Below are 18,689 nucleotides of genomic sequence, written 5' to 3' on the forward strand. Positions count from 1 at the left end.
TGCTTGAGATGGAAATATAGGAGGGTAGGTACTTTAGAGTACCTGTTTGCTCCTGAGAGGTGCTGGCACTCTCCCAGTAAATGTATTGCTGAGAAGTGCAGTTATCTCCCTGTCAAATTAAAGTAGTACCGGACAGAACCTGCACATTTAAAGCACTGCATGTGGCTATCCTGATAAACTACATTGGCTCTGGCACTCTTGGACCTGTGCTGGACACCCCTGAGAAAGGCGATGGACAGGGTGAAGTTTACTGGAGGACAAAAAGCGAGGTTCTGGTGGTGGGTGATGCTATAGCTTTAATATACAAACCCAAGCACAAGGCTTTTGAAGCAACAAGCAACAAGCAAACCATGTGTTTCAACTTTTCATATTACTTGGGAGCTGTACCAAGTGCACGTCAAGTTTTACAGGAGAAGGTTGAATGAAACGTCCTGGAGGCCCAAGTAATTGACAAAGTAACGAAACGAATGGAATAAGAATTGCACTCACCACAAGGATGAGGATTCGAAGGTCCGGCCAGTGCATCTCATCTTCAACCTGCTTCGCCAGGCTATCCTTTCCATCTGCTCTTTGTCCCATGACCCACTGCACAAAGCCACCGTACATGCTCCTGCATGCGCTCCCAGATCCCTGGCGGGCGATCGCTGACAGCTCGCTCTCCACGCCAAACAGTTTGGAGAGTGTATACACTGCGACAAAAAAGGCACAGATCAGCGTCATGCTATTCACCATCTCCACCTCGTTGCTTGCATAAAACCTTTCTCACCCAACACTTTGTGGAAAACAGATTTTTCTCATGGGGGGGGGTCAGTCTGAGGAGATGAAGCGTAAGGCATCCGTGATTCACAAGAAATTTGTGCACAGATACCGACAACAGAAACTCTTTGGCATCTTCGTAGTACAGAAGGTACAATAGCCTCCTATCAAGGCTCAGTTGAGTGAAGTTGAGAATAATATCTATTTGCAGTTATGAGGACAACCCCAAAAGACAAGTTGTAGAAGGTGCCATCACAGCTGAACCCAGGACACTGCGCAACGTAGTATAATTTTGTAATGTTTGCTGGATTTCCGTCACGACACAGGACCCCAGCTGAGAACTAAGCAGGACTAGAGAGCATTACTTGTTCTTCTTTTAAGTACCAAAACTTAGGTGTTAAAACAGCACAGTTGTTGTTTGACTGAAAAGAAAAGGACTATCTTGAATGGTTAGCATTAGGGTACTGACATTGATAATGTGGAAATTAAGTAGCCGGGATTCCCCGACTAAAGTAACAAAACAGGTTGACTAGAAGGGACTGGGTGGCCTTTAGTGCCATCATTCTCTATAAAATGGATAACACGTGCTCTTCACTCGCTACGCTACTAACATCCTTGATGCAGAGCAGCCCTGCGCATCAGATGTCACTAGTCTCTACATTTTATGATGGTCATGGTCTGTCTCAAGGTTGACAGTGCCTTAATCCTACTGCACTTTGAGAAAGGCAACATGTTGGCATTATGTTTCCTCCATATAAATTTGCCTAAGATAAAACCTAATTGCTTCAAGAGGCCAGAAGAACTGAATGGGAGAACCCAAGGTAGGGGGAGGGAGGCTACAGTTAGGGTCTGGGATTATAAACAGTGTTGCACTGTGGAAGAAAGAGTACCATGGCAGAGAAGGATAAATATGCGTAGTTTCATGTACATCCTACACACCAAGTACAATATTTGAGTAAGTTTATACCTACAGGTATGGGCAGGACCTTAACTGGCAAAAGGCAGCTACACTCCAATCCAGGATTTGATAAGCAAAGTACCCGATTATCCAACTTTCCTCCCAGCTTGTCACGAAGGCAAGCCATTCCCTGTATGGAGCACCAAAGTGTAGTGCTGCGACTCACCAAGGCAGGCATACCCAGCTGCAGATGACGCCAGCCCGGCAGCTGTTGGAAAGTTGTTGACGGAAGCAATGTGAACTTTCTGAGACATGGACCATGGTGTAGTTTCATCCTCTTCACCTCCCCGTCTCTTCCTCGCAAGGCGGCGGACTGCAGAAATAAGCATATTAAAAGCAAAAAGGTAGCACATTTGATAACACTGCGAAATGGCTACTATGTTGCCTACAAACAATGTTAACCTGTGGAAAACACATAATCTGTGGTAACACAAATGTTGCGCTACACAGTCTATCAGGGGGTGGGACTGACGCGCTACACACACTCCTCAATGCCCTAATCTGAAATGCTGTGCAGAGAAGATATTACAGTTCCTTCCTGTGCCCTTTATTCATATGGAAACTGGCTGCACGTCTCTAAGTCAAAAGGAGGCTATTGCGAAACATGCAGAGGGCGATTTGTAAACCTTTTTGGCCTATTTTTAACATTCCCATGAAATAAAAAAGATCTTCCCAATCATGTGAAAGAAGTCAATAGGAAGTTACTCACGGTAGTAACGTCTGTACCCCTCCCCACCCAAAGTGTTCTTTTCACTATGTATGGGAACACTGCAGCCTCGGGGCTGTACTGGTAACTGTGCTAAATCTACCCTGGTTTCGCCAAAGGTGCAAAACTAGTCCTCCCTCTGTGTATCCACACATCTGCATGCTGCAATTTCCACTTCCTTAAGAATCGAAGACCAGCAGGGTTATCTCAAACAGGATGCGGGGAAAGGCATAGTAAATTAAGACGAGGAGTACATCACTTAAAAGGTGAGCCACATATTCTTACATCCAATAACAAGATGAGGGGTGACTAATAGGAAAGAAAAACGTTGGCAAAGTTAATATGTCTGGCAAGTGTGCAATACTTAAGTATGTGTTATTTACTTGCACACATAGGCATTATGCTGAAAGAATCTGGCAAAAATATTTTTTACATCTAGAAATAAAGGCGTTTCCCAGCTGCCACTGTACTAAAGATCACTCATTTTTTCTTGCTGCGAAAGTTTGATCTGGAAAAATGCCAACACTCATGGTGGACGAGTGTCAGTGAATGAAGTGTGCTTACTCACTGCCCCATGTTGTTTGCTGAGGTGGGCGGAGGTAAAATGTGAATGACAGTTGCACAGGCCAAAGGATGAAGAGGGATGACAGAAAAAAAAAAAAAAAAAAAAAAAACACACACAGCTTGCATGCATATCTGTATGTAGTTTTATTAGAATTTTTTGGGAAAACGTGGGGCTGGCCAGACACAAATAGCTGTGCCTGGGCAAGACATAAGAATAAATGACCAATGGCGGCAGAGACAGCCAACATGAATCATATGAAGTTTTCAGTAACACTGTGTGTTCACCATGCCCATCAAGCATTGTCTCGGTGGTTTCCAAAAGGTGAGTGCCCTGCAGTTTACATAAATAATTATCTGTTTCTGGAAAGCAACTGAAGATGCCAAAGAGAAGGCTTTCTGAAATGCATCCTGTTGAGAGGTGGAGGACGAGATAAAACACGGATAACAGGTACTTGGAAGTCCAACAAATTGGCTAAGTGATCTTCTGGTGTCCCTTGTCCATTTACAGTAACATGAAGAGATCTTATCTTAAGAGAACTGGGATGGAGAGAAGACATGGGGCCGATGTGTTTGGTTTGCAAGTCTGAAAGAACCAAAGGGAACTGGAAAAAGAGTCCTCAAGCTTCTCTTATACACACTTTGAAACTTAGGGAATACTTCTCACTCCCTTCTTGAAATGAGATGGTAGCAACTAAAAAGCTTGGCTCCCTGGTAACTACTTGTCAGTGGCTGCTACTGGTACAAACACAAGTTTATCCATTATCCCTGTCCTTAATACACCAATGCAACAGAGTTCCTTTGCAATTGCATAACACCTAGCTATCAACTGGCCTTGTGTTGTGATGCGACTTTCCACCAGTCGTACCTTTTCATACTTAAAGTGATTAAATGTAAAGCAGTTGGAAGATGCCCTCAGCAATAAGAATACTTCTTGGGGCATGTTCTTTCACATTTGACATTCTGAAGATGCTCCAAAGAGTCCAACTTAGGTACCTGTAGTTAGGTGAAAAAACCGGGCTCTTTGAAAGTCATGGTCATTGGAAGGAGCAAGTTGACAGCTATAAAAATGGGTACTTCAGGCCCCTGAAAGAATATCTCATTCTAAGTGTAATGAACCACGGAAGCAGCTACTGCGCTCATACCCTCATTGCATATTTCCCCCGATCCCTCAAATCCCTCATTCATTGACCAGTGCCATTGGCCCCAGGGATGTGGAATTCCTATCGCCCGACGCCCGGGACATCTTGTTTGGGGTCAAGGGCAACAAGTTTTTATGTGTACTTTGTCCTTGGGACAAGTAGGCCCAACCCTCTGCAGCACAAACCCTTTGGCTGCCTGTTTACAGAGAGTGGAACTCTCTGCAGTTGAGGTAATGTGTTACCAAAAGATAATGCTGTTCGAACTTGTATTTATGGTTCATTATTTGAAAACCTTCATTATTAGGGTGAGTGCTGTAAGTAAATGTTTTAAGGTCACACTTCACTACTGACGTTGGTTCCAGTACTAAAAAAAAATAAAACGTGTATACACATGTTTGAAAAGTTTAGGCTATGAGGCTAAGTATAATGCTCCCAGAATGCTCTCTGATTATATGCAAATGAAATGTCATTTAGTAAAATGTGTTGATGCATGCTAGTATTTCCCAAAAATATTTCTAATGGAAAATCAGTGTAACCATTTTCAACACGATTATGGGAAGCATGAAAATAAACAAACACTGACAAAGCCAACTGATCTCACATATTTTTATAAGTCTTTTAGTTTCATCAATGCGTGTCTTGTTTTGACATGGCTTTTGTAACACTTTATTGTTGTGGGAGCGACCAGGCCCTCAACATTGTAACAAACACTGGCAAAAAAAAAAAAAGTTTTTGAAATCTGAAAGCACAATTTGCCACCAGTGGCATAACAACGGCCCGCAGCCGCCCTCCAGGGGGCCCCTTCAGCACAGCACCTGCCCTGAGTGAGTCTGGAGAGGGGGCTCCTCCATGTTCTTTGCAAAGGGGCACCCTCCAGTTTCGTTACGTCGCTGATTGCCACTGTAGTTCCTGACACTGAACAAAACTACTTTGTGTGCCAATATGCTCCTTGTGGAAGAGCAGAATGCGATCACTCATAGTAAAGCCAGCCGAAAGAGAGAGAAATAGAAGTTTAATAAAAACAAAATGTCTTAGTTAACACCAGACCTAATTAGGGACCAAGACCCACATGTAGGTAGCTTTTTGCATGTCGCAAACAGCGACTCTCGCTGTTTGCGATGTGCAAAAAGCACATTGCGATGCACAAACCCAGTTTTGTGGTTCGGTAACCTGGTTACCGAATCGCAAAACGGGCTTGCGACTCGCAATTTGGAAGGGGTGTTCCCTTCCTAATTGCGACTCGCAGTGCAATGTAGGATTGTTTTGTGACCGCGAACGCGGGCGCAAACCAATCGCAGTTTGCACCCATTTCAAATGGGTGCTAACACTTTCGCAAAAGGGAAGGAGTCCCAATGGGACCCCTTCCCCATTGTGAATGTCACTGTAAACATTTTTTCGGAGTAGGCAAATGAAACGAAAACGTTTCATTTTTCGTTTTCGTAATGCATCTCGTTTTCCTTTAAGGAAAACGGGCTGCATTACAAAAAAAACAACAACAAAAAACTGCTTTATTGAAAAGCAGTCACAGACATGGTGGTCTGCTGTCTCCAGCAGGCCACTATCCCTTTGAGGGCCGCCATTCACAAGGGGGTCGAAAAATGCGACCCAACCTCATGATTATTCATTAGGGGGGCATTTGCGAAGCCCTTGCGAATCACAGATGGTGTCAGGGACACCATCCTACATTCGGATTTGCAAATCTCAAATTGCGAGTCGCTCTGACTCGCAATTTGTGGGTCGCAAATCTGAACCTACCTACATGTGGCCCCAAATTCTTAAAGTCACAAAAGTGCACCCATGGTATATGTCGTACCCCTATCAAATATTGGTGAACTGTATTTTAGCATGGGTAAATACGCATGTGTAGATTTGCTCATGTGAAAATCTATTGAGCATTTGCAAGTTCATCTTCCCTCCAGCCACTTTCTTCCCAACCCTGGAAGAAGTTCTAATTCTGCCATTGTCAGGAGTAAATGTCCAACCTTTCTTATTATGGGAAAATATTAGAGAGAAGCTGGTGAAAATCTTTAAAACATGCAGGTTAGTAGGTTTGCAGACTCAAAGGCATTCCAGCCCTGGAACTATTGCTTACTGCTTCCTCCAGCCCCAGTATGCAGATCTGCAGAAAGGTGGCAAAATAAGGAAATTGCTACAGTAGGGATTGAAACGCAAGTATTCAAGCCCTACTATGGTAGTAGCCCTGGCATAATCAGAGAGGCTATTATCAGAGCTCTTACATAATGAGATTGCTGCCATAATTTGTCGCCACACTACATGGCACCAAAGGGACAAGTAGATCTTTTTACAGGACAAGTAGATTTGAGAAGCAACCTGTCCCCTGGACAAGTAGATATTTTAATAAATTCCACACCCCTGGGCCCTGTGTTCTGTGCTTGTGCTGAATTCTTGGTCTTCCCTCTCTCTTTCTGGAACTTGGAGAATGGCTTGACCCCCTGGTCTCAGGCACTTTTTGAAGCTCGGGTGCTTTGGCATTCGGCCTGTAATTGGGCCAGTCATCCCTCACCGCTTCAGCCCCATTTCTGCTCAACCTTTCTCACCCTATACTGTCGATAAAACGAAAAACAACAGCTGAGGTGAAGGTTGGTCAGGGGTAGGCAGTGGCAAGACTGTGAGAGCTGAATGATATTATGTTGAGTGAAGAGCAGAGTGGAGTTGGTGTTGAACCCAAAGTGTTTTGCAGCTGAGTAGCTGGCGGCGAGTGGTGCTATGGGGAGTGCAGTAGAATCTTTGGGTTTGAGTGACAGTGGTATAATATGAAGCCCTTATTGAAGCACTTATTGAAAGTGGTTCTGGAACAGCGTCCAATTCACTGTTGGAGTATTCCTTCCACGCGTTTCTTCCTTTTATGTAATACAACTCAGGCAGGAGTTCTGTTTAATTTCGAATAATTTTTACTGCAGCCTTAAATATGTTATTTGCACATAGCTCTTGCTGCAGAGTTTCTAACCTTCTCCATGTTGCTGTGTCCTGTTCACCACAAACTCCAGTGGAGGTGCTGTTTTATTCTTAACATTTATTTAAACAGTTTCAACCCATCCCTTGTCCGTTTTTTTTAATACAGCACTTGGGGTTGCGCGGCTGAACCTTTGCCTCTGCTATGTACTATCAGGTGAAGGTCTCACAGGTGGTGCTTGGGGGGAGCGGGAGGCTTCCATCCCCTCCAGCCTGGCAGCTCACCTTCCTAGCTGTCCCTAAGCATTACCAATGAAGTAAAAAAGAAACTGACAGGCCAGGGCCTGCATGCAGGGGCCAGAAACTTCACACCCTTTATTTTGGTTAGGGATCAAAACTGTTTCATGTAACTGTTATCAAATTATTATGTGCACAACTAATATACTGACAGTTAAATGATGGATCTGTCACTCTCAAGGAGTAGGACCCTGAGAAATATAGTGACAGTCTCTGAGCCCCATCAATATTAAAGGGGCAATACCAGTTTCACCCAACCATATAATTCCAGGTATGTCCCCGGTCCAAGATGGTCAAGCTATTCCAAAAATTAAAAAGCCTAAAGTCCTGGATTATTTTAATAGCACTCATTTGGTGGGACAAACATCAAGTCCTAACTCTGGTCTTGTTGTGGCATCAACATGGAAAATAAGAAGGCTGGTCTGAAGGAACCAACAGGTTCCCCCTAGCCCTGGGACTATACCAAAAGGATGTTCGAGTTTAATTTTCTACCTACCAACACTGTTGATCATCTTGAAGTCTCTGTGGACCCCAAAAAATAGAACAGACCAAATACAAGTATTTCCTTGGTTCTATGAATTAAGTATTGCCCCAAAAGGCTGATAAAATGTTAACATCTCCTTTACGAAATAAACCCCAACCAGATACTTCTGCACTCTAATTTCAAAATGAGTTATCCTTTACTGTGAAGCTCTTACCTAAGAAGCCTACCTCCAAAAACAATCATTCATCAAAACTCTTAGCCACAGTTCTTAAAGATTGAACACTCAGTCATGTACACAAAAGTGTGATATCCAAGCCACTCAGTGGGAAAAACTCTCTTTCAATCAGTCAATCAATCTATGAAGCAATCAGTAGTTTTGTAGAGCACTCCTGGTCACTTTTGAGAGTATCTAGGCACTGGCAGGCTCAAGTTGATTAACCAAATAGCCAGGTCTTCAGGGACTTTCAGAACTCCGAAATAGATGGGGAGGTCCGGAGACGAAAGGGGTAGCTTGTTCCATGTCTTTTCTGATAGGTGGGAGAAGGAGCAACCTCTGCATCTGCTACTTCAGATGCTGGGGGTGAGGGTTAGAGAAAGAAGAGCAGAGGTGACTGGTAGGCTGATGGAAGTTCAGGCAGTGGTTCAAGTAGGAGGGTCCACAATTGTGTAAGGCCATGTATGTGTGGATCAGAAGCTTGAACTGGCATCTTTTCTGTAAAGGGAGCTGGTGGAGTTCCCAGAGTTTTAGGGCGATGTGGGTTCATCTAGGGAGATCCAGGATGAGTCTGGGTGCAGCGTTCTGTAGGGTCTGTATTCATCGGAGGAGGTGAGCAGCAATCCCTGTGAAGAGAGCATTGTCATAGTCCAGTCAGCTCGAGATGACTGCTTCACTCAGTCAGTTGTCCTTCATCCAGTTGGCAACATCCGTCTTGCAGTTGTGGCTGTTGGTCTTGGAGATGGAGAGGATGAGTTGTGTGTTGTCGCTATAGGATATGATGTGGAGTCCGTGGGTTTTGACGATGCTGGCCAGAGGTGTCATATAAGTGTTGAAGAGGGCGGGGCTGTGCGATGATCCTTGGGGGTACTCCACAGATGATTTCCTTGGGTTCGGAGGTGAAGGGGGAGGCTGACTTTTTATGTTGTTCTAGTGAGGAAAGAGGCAATCCATCTGACAGCTTTGAAAACAAAACATTGGGTATACAGAATGGATCAGGTAATGCCACAACTCAGTTGTCAACCAACATGGCCAAGAAAAAAGAGGGGGAGGGGGGGCGAGTAAAATCAAGATGACACACACCACTACCACAAACAGGGCTTATATATAGTCTTACATAATAAAACCACCAAAGAGATTTTAAAACGATGCAAAGAATTACCAAAAACGATGGAAAAAATGTGCCTAACTCGCCCAAGCAAACTGACTTTATTCATTTTTTCAGATGTATTGTTAGAATGGAACTCCATCCTCTTGCATAATCTTTTGAAACATAAGTGCAGACATATGAGCTAACATTTATCAAAAAGGGTTCTGCAGGACTGAAAACAGAATATAGCAGTGATGGTCAACTATGACTTTGAACAACTGTGGAGACTGATTCCGTCAACGGTTTCAAGTAACCAACAGCTGTTATTTGAAAAGGTGACCGCACGAAGACAGCCATGTCCACAGACTTGGAGAATTAATGAAAACTGACTTTTTCTTGTGAGACTTACATCGTGATCAAGGTACATTCATCTAAACCGAGGTTTGTACAATTACATGGCGGTATGGCCCGCCATGCCGGAGGTGGCGGAAAATTCCGCCAGCCGGTATGGCGGGCCACACCGCCACATAATGAACTAATGGAGGGCCGCCATATGTGGCCCTCACTCACCGCCAGGCTGCCTCCGTCAGGCAGCCTGGCGGCGGTCGGCATCATCATCCGACAGGGCAGCGGTGCTACCCCTCGGATAATAATCCCTCAGGCACCAGCCTTTCCCTGGCGGGTTTCCGGGCTGGTGGAAGGGGTGCACTGGGGCACCCCTGGGGGCCCCTGCACTGCCCATGCACTTGGCATGGGCAGTGCAGCGGCCCCTGTGCAGTGCACCATCGCGCAGGTCACTGCCCGATTTACGGGCAGAGATCTGCGCGACGGGTGCAGCTTCACCCACTGCACAGAGGCATTGGCGGCACCGTCAATATCACGGCCAGGCATTCCTGTGGGTCGGCGGGCGTAAACAATGTTTCCACCTGCAGGCCCACAGGAATGTTCTTTATACGGCCGGCAGGGTTCTGGAGGCGCTGGCGGTCAGTAGTAAGACCGCCAGCATGAACACAGCGGTTTCGACCGCAGTGTTCATAATGAGGGCTTTAGTCTTTTTCAGGTGATTTTCAATGCTATGGCATGGATGAATACTTTACTACCGTAAATCGCAGATGTAGCACCACTCACTCACTATCCACACGTTTCCTGAAGCCATTACAGCGGATGCCATCTGCTGGTGACCAAGTGACAGCTGTGGCACAAGGCTGGTGTGCAGCACTAAGCTCAATCCTGATGTTTTTCAATGGGTTTCTTTACACCAAATTAATAGCTCTCACATGCAGAGGTATAATGCCCAACAGAGAGAAAATTACTAACTCTGAAAATTGCTGGGTTATATAGATTTGTTGAAAAGGTCCAGCTTCCCTATTGTTTTGCTGCTATCATCATACTATTGCAAGAAACAATACAATCTTGCTTTGACAGATTAATTATATTCATTGAGACAAAAATACTGCAATTGTGAGTAACTAAGTTCAGAGAGGAATTGGTACGCAATTAATATACAACAATGATTTGGAGAGGTGGAAAGGTGCTTAATTGACTAGGCAATAAAATAGAATCTGGAAATTATAAATGGTCTTGTAGTGGGTGATGTACTCCGAGTTCCTACAGAATGCTGCAAACTGATAAAATCTGCTACTGTTTTTTTTCCCCAATACGGACTTACTGATATGGTGACTTCAGAGTCAGAAATAGGGTGACTTATTTACAAGGTGAGATCAGAAGTAGTGATTGTGAGCGATTTGTTCTAACCTTCCATGTGTCCATTCCACCACCCATCAAGCTTAAACAATTGAATGGCGGGTTAAAAGCTATAGAAAAATTATACTCAAGTAGAATCAGCATTCAGAAAATACATTGAAACCATTTTTGAAAGGTCTTTCAACTCAATACACTGACATGCATAATATTTTGACAGGGTACCAGTTTCCACTTAATACAGCATCTCATAGTGTTAATTTTGTATATGCTAATTATGAATCTAAATGGAGATTATATTATATTAACCATGGGAAGCCTCAAAAGGTCAACAACCAACACTTAACTTCAGGTACTTCAGGAGATGCTTTTTTCGCAACCATGGTACCACAAACATGAGCACCAAAGTTGTGGAAGCGTGCAATCTTTCTGGTCTTGTGTGGCTTCTTAACATGTTGCAGACTGTAGCACCAAAATTTCCCATGACAATAGGTTAACAGAGTTGACATACTTATTTTTATGATTTATGAAAAAACACAATGATAATAGCAATACAATCCTATAACATCATGCATGACTATTGTCTGGTCTCTCAGTTGTTGAAAGTAAATATGATTGCAGACTCATGTTGACTTTCAGGTCTTCTTAGGTCGAAGGCCTTGATGCGGTACCACTAATAGTCTTTCATTATTTTCCTGTAGCATGGGCTAAAACCTTTTTCCCACTCTTCCAACAGTTTGTCGAAAACATTTATTTTTTCTCCTCACGGAACGGCTCATTAAGATTACTCCTTTATGAGAATGGCAGTAAAGATTTACCACAAACCAATTGACCTATACCTTCACTCCTTTTGATCAATCAGGGTTTAGATAAGGAACACTATCAAATCATATCACAAGTTGAAAGCACTTGAAGAAAACATTACTTGGCTATAGGCAAATTATGCGGATGTGGCACTATTTGTAGACCAGTTATCTTAATTGAATGAAATATATTACCTAAAAAGTAATGAACTTTACAGAAGCTTCAGTCAATGTTTGACTTACCTAAACAAATGTTTTCAATTGCTTGCCACTAAACCTCAATTCTATAGATTTTGCTACGGCTATGCTTAGCATACTCACTGAAGAACACTACTTTAAACTATGGCTAAAGAAATTTGTTAAGAGTACAAAGTCATGATGAAGATTATAATTATTGCATTAGCATAAAAAGGTGGTGCTTTTATGTAATCATCTCACTAAAAGAATTCAATTTGATCTTGGAGCTAATTTAGATATGTATATAATTTTAAGACTGGGAGTGGCCAGGTTTCTGATAATTAACTGCCAAACGTATTAGCTCCTGTAAACAGCAACAGTAACCTCTTATTTCCCATTGGGGGATGTGATGCGTTTGTCTGCCCAGTCCTAAATTACAGCATACCCACGTTACGCACTTCAAATATTAAAGACACGCGGCTACATGGTTTAAAGCAATGACTTTGTGACTCATGTATGTCATTGACTGTTCAAGTTTTTTTTTTTTTTTTTTTTAAATCAACTTATATTCAATTGTATCTTCTGTGGAATATACAATAAATTGAATATAGACATCTAATTCTCCTTTGAGTGTCTGCCTGTCCTTAGACATAGGGAAACAAAATCTCTGTGCTGGGGGTGGTGAGTGGGTGCTGGGAGTGCAAGTTAACCTTATCAGAGAAACAAAACTGAGCTGCTTGCTATTGATTACAGAAAGACCTATTCGAAGCACTTTGGTAACATAAGCACGTTTTCAGCAGCAGCCAACAATGTATTGTGATTAAACTGCCACAAAGCACTCATTTCCACAGAATTGCTGCATTACATATAGTGCACCACTTGCTAGTCAATGTACGGAGTTATACTGTCGATATCAACTCAGCAAGGTCCTTTAGTAAATACTTCTCTAAATCCAGTGATGCACAGGAGGCATGCTGGAACAGCACGTTGTACCAAAACAGTGCAGATCTGATGAGAAATAGCGTTTGAAGATGTTGGCATCAAGTGATGCGCAGGCGGCGTGATACAACAGAGTGTCCTTCCAAACAATGCAGATCTGCAACACTATAACACTTGTTTATTTCACTAAAATGACCTTGTCAAACAGAAACTTTGGGCATACTATAGCAAAAGTTGTGTAGCAGTCATTTGTCTAGCACACATCTGCCAATGATGTGGTGTTTGTGGTCATGTCAGTTGTGTACAGCTGCACTCGTTCTGGCCGTCCTGAGGTTGATTTGCAACACACATCTAGGCTGTCAAAGTAGAAGTAGTTGCTTGGTTCAGGGAGTCTTGCAATGCAATTCAGTTCCCATATGGTGACCTGGTTCATTTAACATATCTAAACAGGCTTAACATGATCAGGAAGTTCTCCGCCATCCAGGGATGAATGGCTGTGAGCGATGTGTCTCGGAGTAAGGAAAGGGAAGATCACGAGGAAGGAGAAGATTTGTATTTTGTCAGCATGTTGGTTATATGGAAACCAAAGGATGAGATTTTTAAAAAGCGCTGTTCTGTAGAAGGAAATGGCACAGCATCGGAACTTGGAGGACCACCAATGGTAGAACAGTGGGCAGGAATGCAAGAGAGGACCAGGAGACTAAGTTGGCTTTACAAGTAGGATGCAAACCACTGGCTGCGGTGTCCGAGACAGAGTAGGCACAGTTACTTGAAGTATGATGACGCTTCAGTATTTGGATCTCAACTTAGCAGAATTCTTTGACGTCACTGGAGAGTGTCACAAGCTTGACTCTTGGTTTTATTTACAGACCAGTTAGGATTTGACCTGACCTAAACTGTCCTCTTACACCTGCAGGTTACTGAACAACTTTCAGAAACGTGGAGATTATGTACTGGATTTCACAAACTAGAGTTCCACAATGTATTTGATTGTGTCTGTGAAAATTTGGAACACTTAAAAAAACAAAACAAAAAAAAAAAAAAACACACATTATATGTACTTCAACAGTAGTTCTTAAACTATGGTCCGGAGACCGTTTGAGCACTCTGGGTCTGCGACTGCTTAGAAAATTAAATATTAATAAAACACAGAATACAGTATGGATGATGAGTGGCTTCAATCGAATTAAGACACCTCCACCATTAAAAATTGTGAATTAAATAAAATATTTAATCATTTGTGTATTTGTTTGATGACTGCTTGTTTCTGTATTTTTGTATAGTTCTGAAGTTCAAATAATTGAAAATGGTCGGGGGGATCCTGGGTTTCCAGTAATGACTAAGTGGTGGTCCCCAGATTCCAATAATGATGCAGTGGGGCTCCCTTGGTTCCAGTAATGATTAAGTGGAGGTCCAGAGAAGTCAAAAGGTTAAGAACCACAGTGCTACGATGTTCGATTACGTTTTTTCCCTTTCCGATGTAACACGACTGGTATGCAGTTGTGTCTCTCCAGGTGCAGCCAAGGCTGTTTCTGCTCTTAAATAGCATGATTCAAAAGAGCATTCACCCTGCAATGCCTCTCTGCCTTTTCAGGTGCGTGTCCGTCTCCACTGCTCTTGCTTCCGGTTTTCCACTGCTCTAAACTGCTGCTCCCAATCTTCAGTGGTATTGCTGCTGCTGCTTAAAATATCCAGCACTTGTAAATCAGCTCACTGTCACTCATGGAGATACCAGCCAGAGCCTGGTAACATACCTTGTATATGATCTTCCTGCTCAGGCTGCCTCTCCCCCTACACTGTACATACCAGTGTTCTCATTCTGCGCCAGGTCAAGCCTGAATTGCTAAATCCACTCCAGGATCTATCACTGCATGCTGAATGTATGTATATATATATATATATATATAAATAAATAAACACCTACACACACACACACACACACACACACACACACACACACACACACACACACACACACACACACACACACACACACACACACACACACACACACACACACACACACACACACACACACACGACAATGTTTCCATTGGAATTAAATAAAAAAAAAAAATGTTGCAGTAATTCTTGTTGCGCATGGGGTAATCCGTCAAGCAGGGACCGAGTAAAAAGGGGGCTAAAAAAATGTTGCATTTCCCATGTTAATTTCCATAGGATTTTCTAGACACGACTAAAGGCCGAACCACTAGACAGAATTACACCAAATTTGCCAGAAAGCTAGCTGTCTGTATGCAGATTACACTTTCCTTTATTTGGTGTGAATCTGTTCAGTAGTTTTTGAGATATCGAAAGGAACATAAATTTGTATATCTCTGGCCGCGAATAACTCACGAAATTCGTGGATTTTTTATGACTATGCGTGCGAAAAGAAGCACTGCAATTGGCTGACTGCAACCAGACTATAAAGTTGCGCCCGCCATTTATTTTCATGGGATATGGTCCCCAGGGGTGAAAATTCTAACTGAATGTGGCATAAGGGGTCAGGGTGAAGGTACCCTGACCCCAGGGGTGTAATATAGTTGTGGTTTAGGTGCACATTATGGGCTTAAATTAATTTTGTGTCACCATGCACAATATTCATAAAAATTTGCGAATGTTCGTGAATGTGGAAACATTTAAAAGAAAAACCACAGTCTCATTCATACACCAATTAATTCACTCATACATTCACTCAGAGACTCATGTGTCCACTCACCCACCCACTCAGACACTCATGCACCCCCTCACACCCACTCAGATTCACACACCCACTTTCAGACCCACTCAAACACTCACGCACCCACTCACAGATCCACTGACGGAGACAGGCCCTGTGGCCGTCCTGCGCTGCCCACATCCAAGGGACATGCTTGGCGTGGGGTTGGGTGGTTATAAGGACTTTGCTACAAGGCCTGGCTGCAGGCCAGGCCTTGTGACCAACCCCTGCCATGCATAACCGAAGGCAGTGTGCGGTGGGGGTTAGAATAACATATAGTAATTAAAATTGCTTTGCGTTAAAATAACAGATATTCACTGAACAAAACAAAGGTTACAGAGACGTTATAAGTTCTGAATTTACTCGTACAAAACCCTAGAAATCAAGCAGTTATAGTTAGAGTTCTTTTTAAGTAACTATAGCTCGCGCCCTAGGATAATTATAACTTGCACCGTCGCCAAGCACAGCTAATTACTCCACATATTATTATATCAATGATGGAGGAGATCTGGTATGGCATCTTTGATATTATCACTGCAAAATTTGCAATAAAATTATTGATAAGAAAATTGTGCATGGCAAGGACGCAAGGAAGGAGCCATCCGGGTGTCCATGGAAGTCCCTTGTGTCTGCAGATAGTGTTTACCATTGAAGGTAAAATTGTTGGATTTAAGGATAAGTCTTGCAAAGTTGGTAAGCACATTTGTTGATAGGTTTTTCACAGTTCTTTTATTAAGAGCTTCATATAATGCCATACGCCCATCATCATGTGGTATATTGGTGTATAATGATGCAACATCAAATGTAGCCAGAAACGTGTCATCATCAAATGTGTAGGTTTGGTTACATTTTTCAATAATCTGAAGGAAGTGACTGGTGTCCTTAACAAATGATGGAAGTTCTTGGACAATGGGCTGGAGGTGCAGGTTGACAAATAAAGATAGTCTCTCAGTGGCTGTATCATTGTCAGATATGATGGGGGAGGACAGGACTGTTCATTTTGTGAATTTTGGGAAGCAGATAAAATCTCTCAGGTCTTGGTTTGGGATGAACAAGTATATCTGCTGTTTCATCAAGGAGGTGTAAGCTCCTGTACTTTGCAACCATGTTCTTAATTTCTCTGTTCAAGTCTTCTGTGGGATCCGTTTCTAAAGGTTTGTAAGTGCTGGTATCCATTAGCTGTCTCATTCCCTCCTCAATATAATCATATTCTTTCATGACAACCACCTTTGTCTGCCGTCACTGCTTACCGCAGAGCTCCCACTTTACAATCGCTTAATGTGAGAGCTGAACATAAGCAAGCTGTAACAAATGCAGGAGATCATTGCTGTGATTCTAAAAGGTGCATCACATGTGAATACCTTTTACAAACATCATCAGTAACTAGCTCTGTTACAAGAAGGACCTATGGAATAAGACAGCATCTTACATGTTGCTCAACATGCATTACTTGAAGGATTTAGTGCCAACGTCAAAGCTGTAAAAAACAATATGTAGGCCAAACAATGAATGACCTCCGTACACGTTTTAGGAACAACAAGTCACCAATGATGAACAAGAAACTTGACCAGCCTGTAGTCAATCATTTTAACCTTGTGGACCATTTACTATCAGATTTGAAGATTTTCCCTGTGAAACATGCCTTAAAGGAAGATCTACTGGACATCAGAGAAAACTTCTGGATGTCCTGTTTAAAATCACTGCATCCAGATGGTCTGAACATCACTGACAATACCACTTGATGTCTGCATATCTGAAGAGCTCTCAGGCCTAAATTTATTCCACATTCCAATTAAAACTTCACTCATGGTGCTTCTTGAAAATCCACAAGTGTCAGCTGTGCAGCCACTGAGCAAACCATCTAGTACTACCTGAGGAAGACGGAAGCTTTAGCAAGACCATCTGTGCCTGTCATGGGACACACTGACAGCTCTATTATGCTGCCAGTGGATCATTCTACTCTGGGTTGGTCCCTGTGGTTTCTACCCTGTGCCGAAGCCCAGTTCACTTGTGCGTCTTTCCCACAGGTACTTGCACAGTGGTCTGTCTGTACATCAGTCTTCTCCTTTCCGTTCTTCTCTTTCTTGGTCCATTAACCCCTGCAGGTAGCCATTATGGTGTATTTCTTAGTATTTCACGAGTTGCTGCCTGTAATCTTGCTCAGATGTCGTCTCCTGGGTTTTCCAGTGGGCTGTCTCTGCCCATTCTATCACTCGTTCCCTCCTTTGCCTGTTGGTCCCTTTGAGTTAACATAGTAGTTACATGCAGGAAGGAGTCACTGTGCTGATCCTACTGGACAAGAACAGGTTGTCATTGTTTACCCATTGTTTTCATTTTGGTGCTTTGAGTACAGAATGCTCCTTCACGTTAGCTAACACAGTGAGTCACCATATTAGGAACTTGCGTTTGGCACAGTTTGGCCTGGGCAATCCAGACATTATTCTCTGCACACACTTAGTAGGCGCACAATGTGCCTGAAACAGTATCAGCAATCTTCTGTTTTCTGATCATTGACCTGTTTTCATTTATAAGTATTGTAATATTTAAGGTACTTGTATGGAAGTTGAACCTACTTTGAGTAACAGAGTACTATATATAATTGGAAGGGCTGGGAGATGAGTTTAGATTTTCCAAATCAAGTGACTCCTTATCCACTGGTGTAACAAAACATGGGGGGAGCCCCCTGCAAAGTACATGCAGGGGACCCCTCCAGACTCTCTCAGGAGCTCTCATGCCAGGTTACTGTGCTGAGGGTCCCTTCCCACACAGCAGGGGCTGCTGGGTCTTTGTTACACCACTGGCCTTTTCTATTCGCCCTACTCAAGTACATTAGTTTTGCCCCACAACAGTTTTAATGCCCCCTACCAACACACAACCTGAACAATTTGACAATGTGAGAAGTTGAAGAGCATTGTGAGGTGTTGAATAAAGGCTGGTCCATTTGGCTTGCTCATCTAGGGAGCAGTGTGAGCTGCCAATTTACACTAAGGCAATAAGAGAGACACGGCTATTTATGGTCCCCTCTAATCACTTGAACTCCGCTACATCAAAAACATTGTATGTAGTGTGCAGCCATGTAATGCAAGAGTGAACTCATAATGTGCAAAACCTGAGCCTCAACACACCTGCAGGTGATGTACTGCCTAACTTTATTGTCAATAAATATCTCCCCTTGGGCTATAAAACAAACATTTAAACTTGTAATATCACCCTAATGGCAGAATACTTA

At 43.0% G+C, this 18,689-nt stretch overlaps 1 protein-coding gene across 2 annotated transcripts in view; it reads right to left on the minus strand.

Moving 5' to 3' along the window:
• MVD (mevalonate diphosphate decarboxylase) overlaps nucleotides 1-18,689 on the minus strand; it is a 107,560-nt gene that overhangs the window by 66,079 nt on the left and 22,792 nt on the right. For both annotated transcript variants that reach the window (XM_069216479.1, XM_069216480.1), the window contains exons 4-5: nucleotides 1,881-2,027; nucleotides 490-689 (exon numbers count right to left, since the gene is read on the minus strand). In XM_069216479.1, the coding sequence (XP_069072580.1) occupies nucleotides 490-689; nucleotides 1,881-2,027 (347 nt within the window). The remainder of the gene's footprint in view (nucleotides 1-489; nucleotides 690-1,880; nucleotides 2,028-18,689) is intronic.

This window comes from Pleurodeles waltl, chromosome 12 (genome assembly GCF_031143425.1).
Source record: "Pleurodeles waltl isolate 20211129_DDA chromosome 12, aPleWal1.hap1.20221129, whole genome shotgun sequence".
In the NCBI taxonomy this organism is placed as follows: domain Eukaryota; kingdom Metazoa; phylum Chordata; class Amphibia; order Caudata; family Salamandridae; genus Pleurodeles; species Pleurodeles waltl.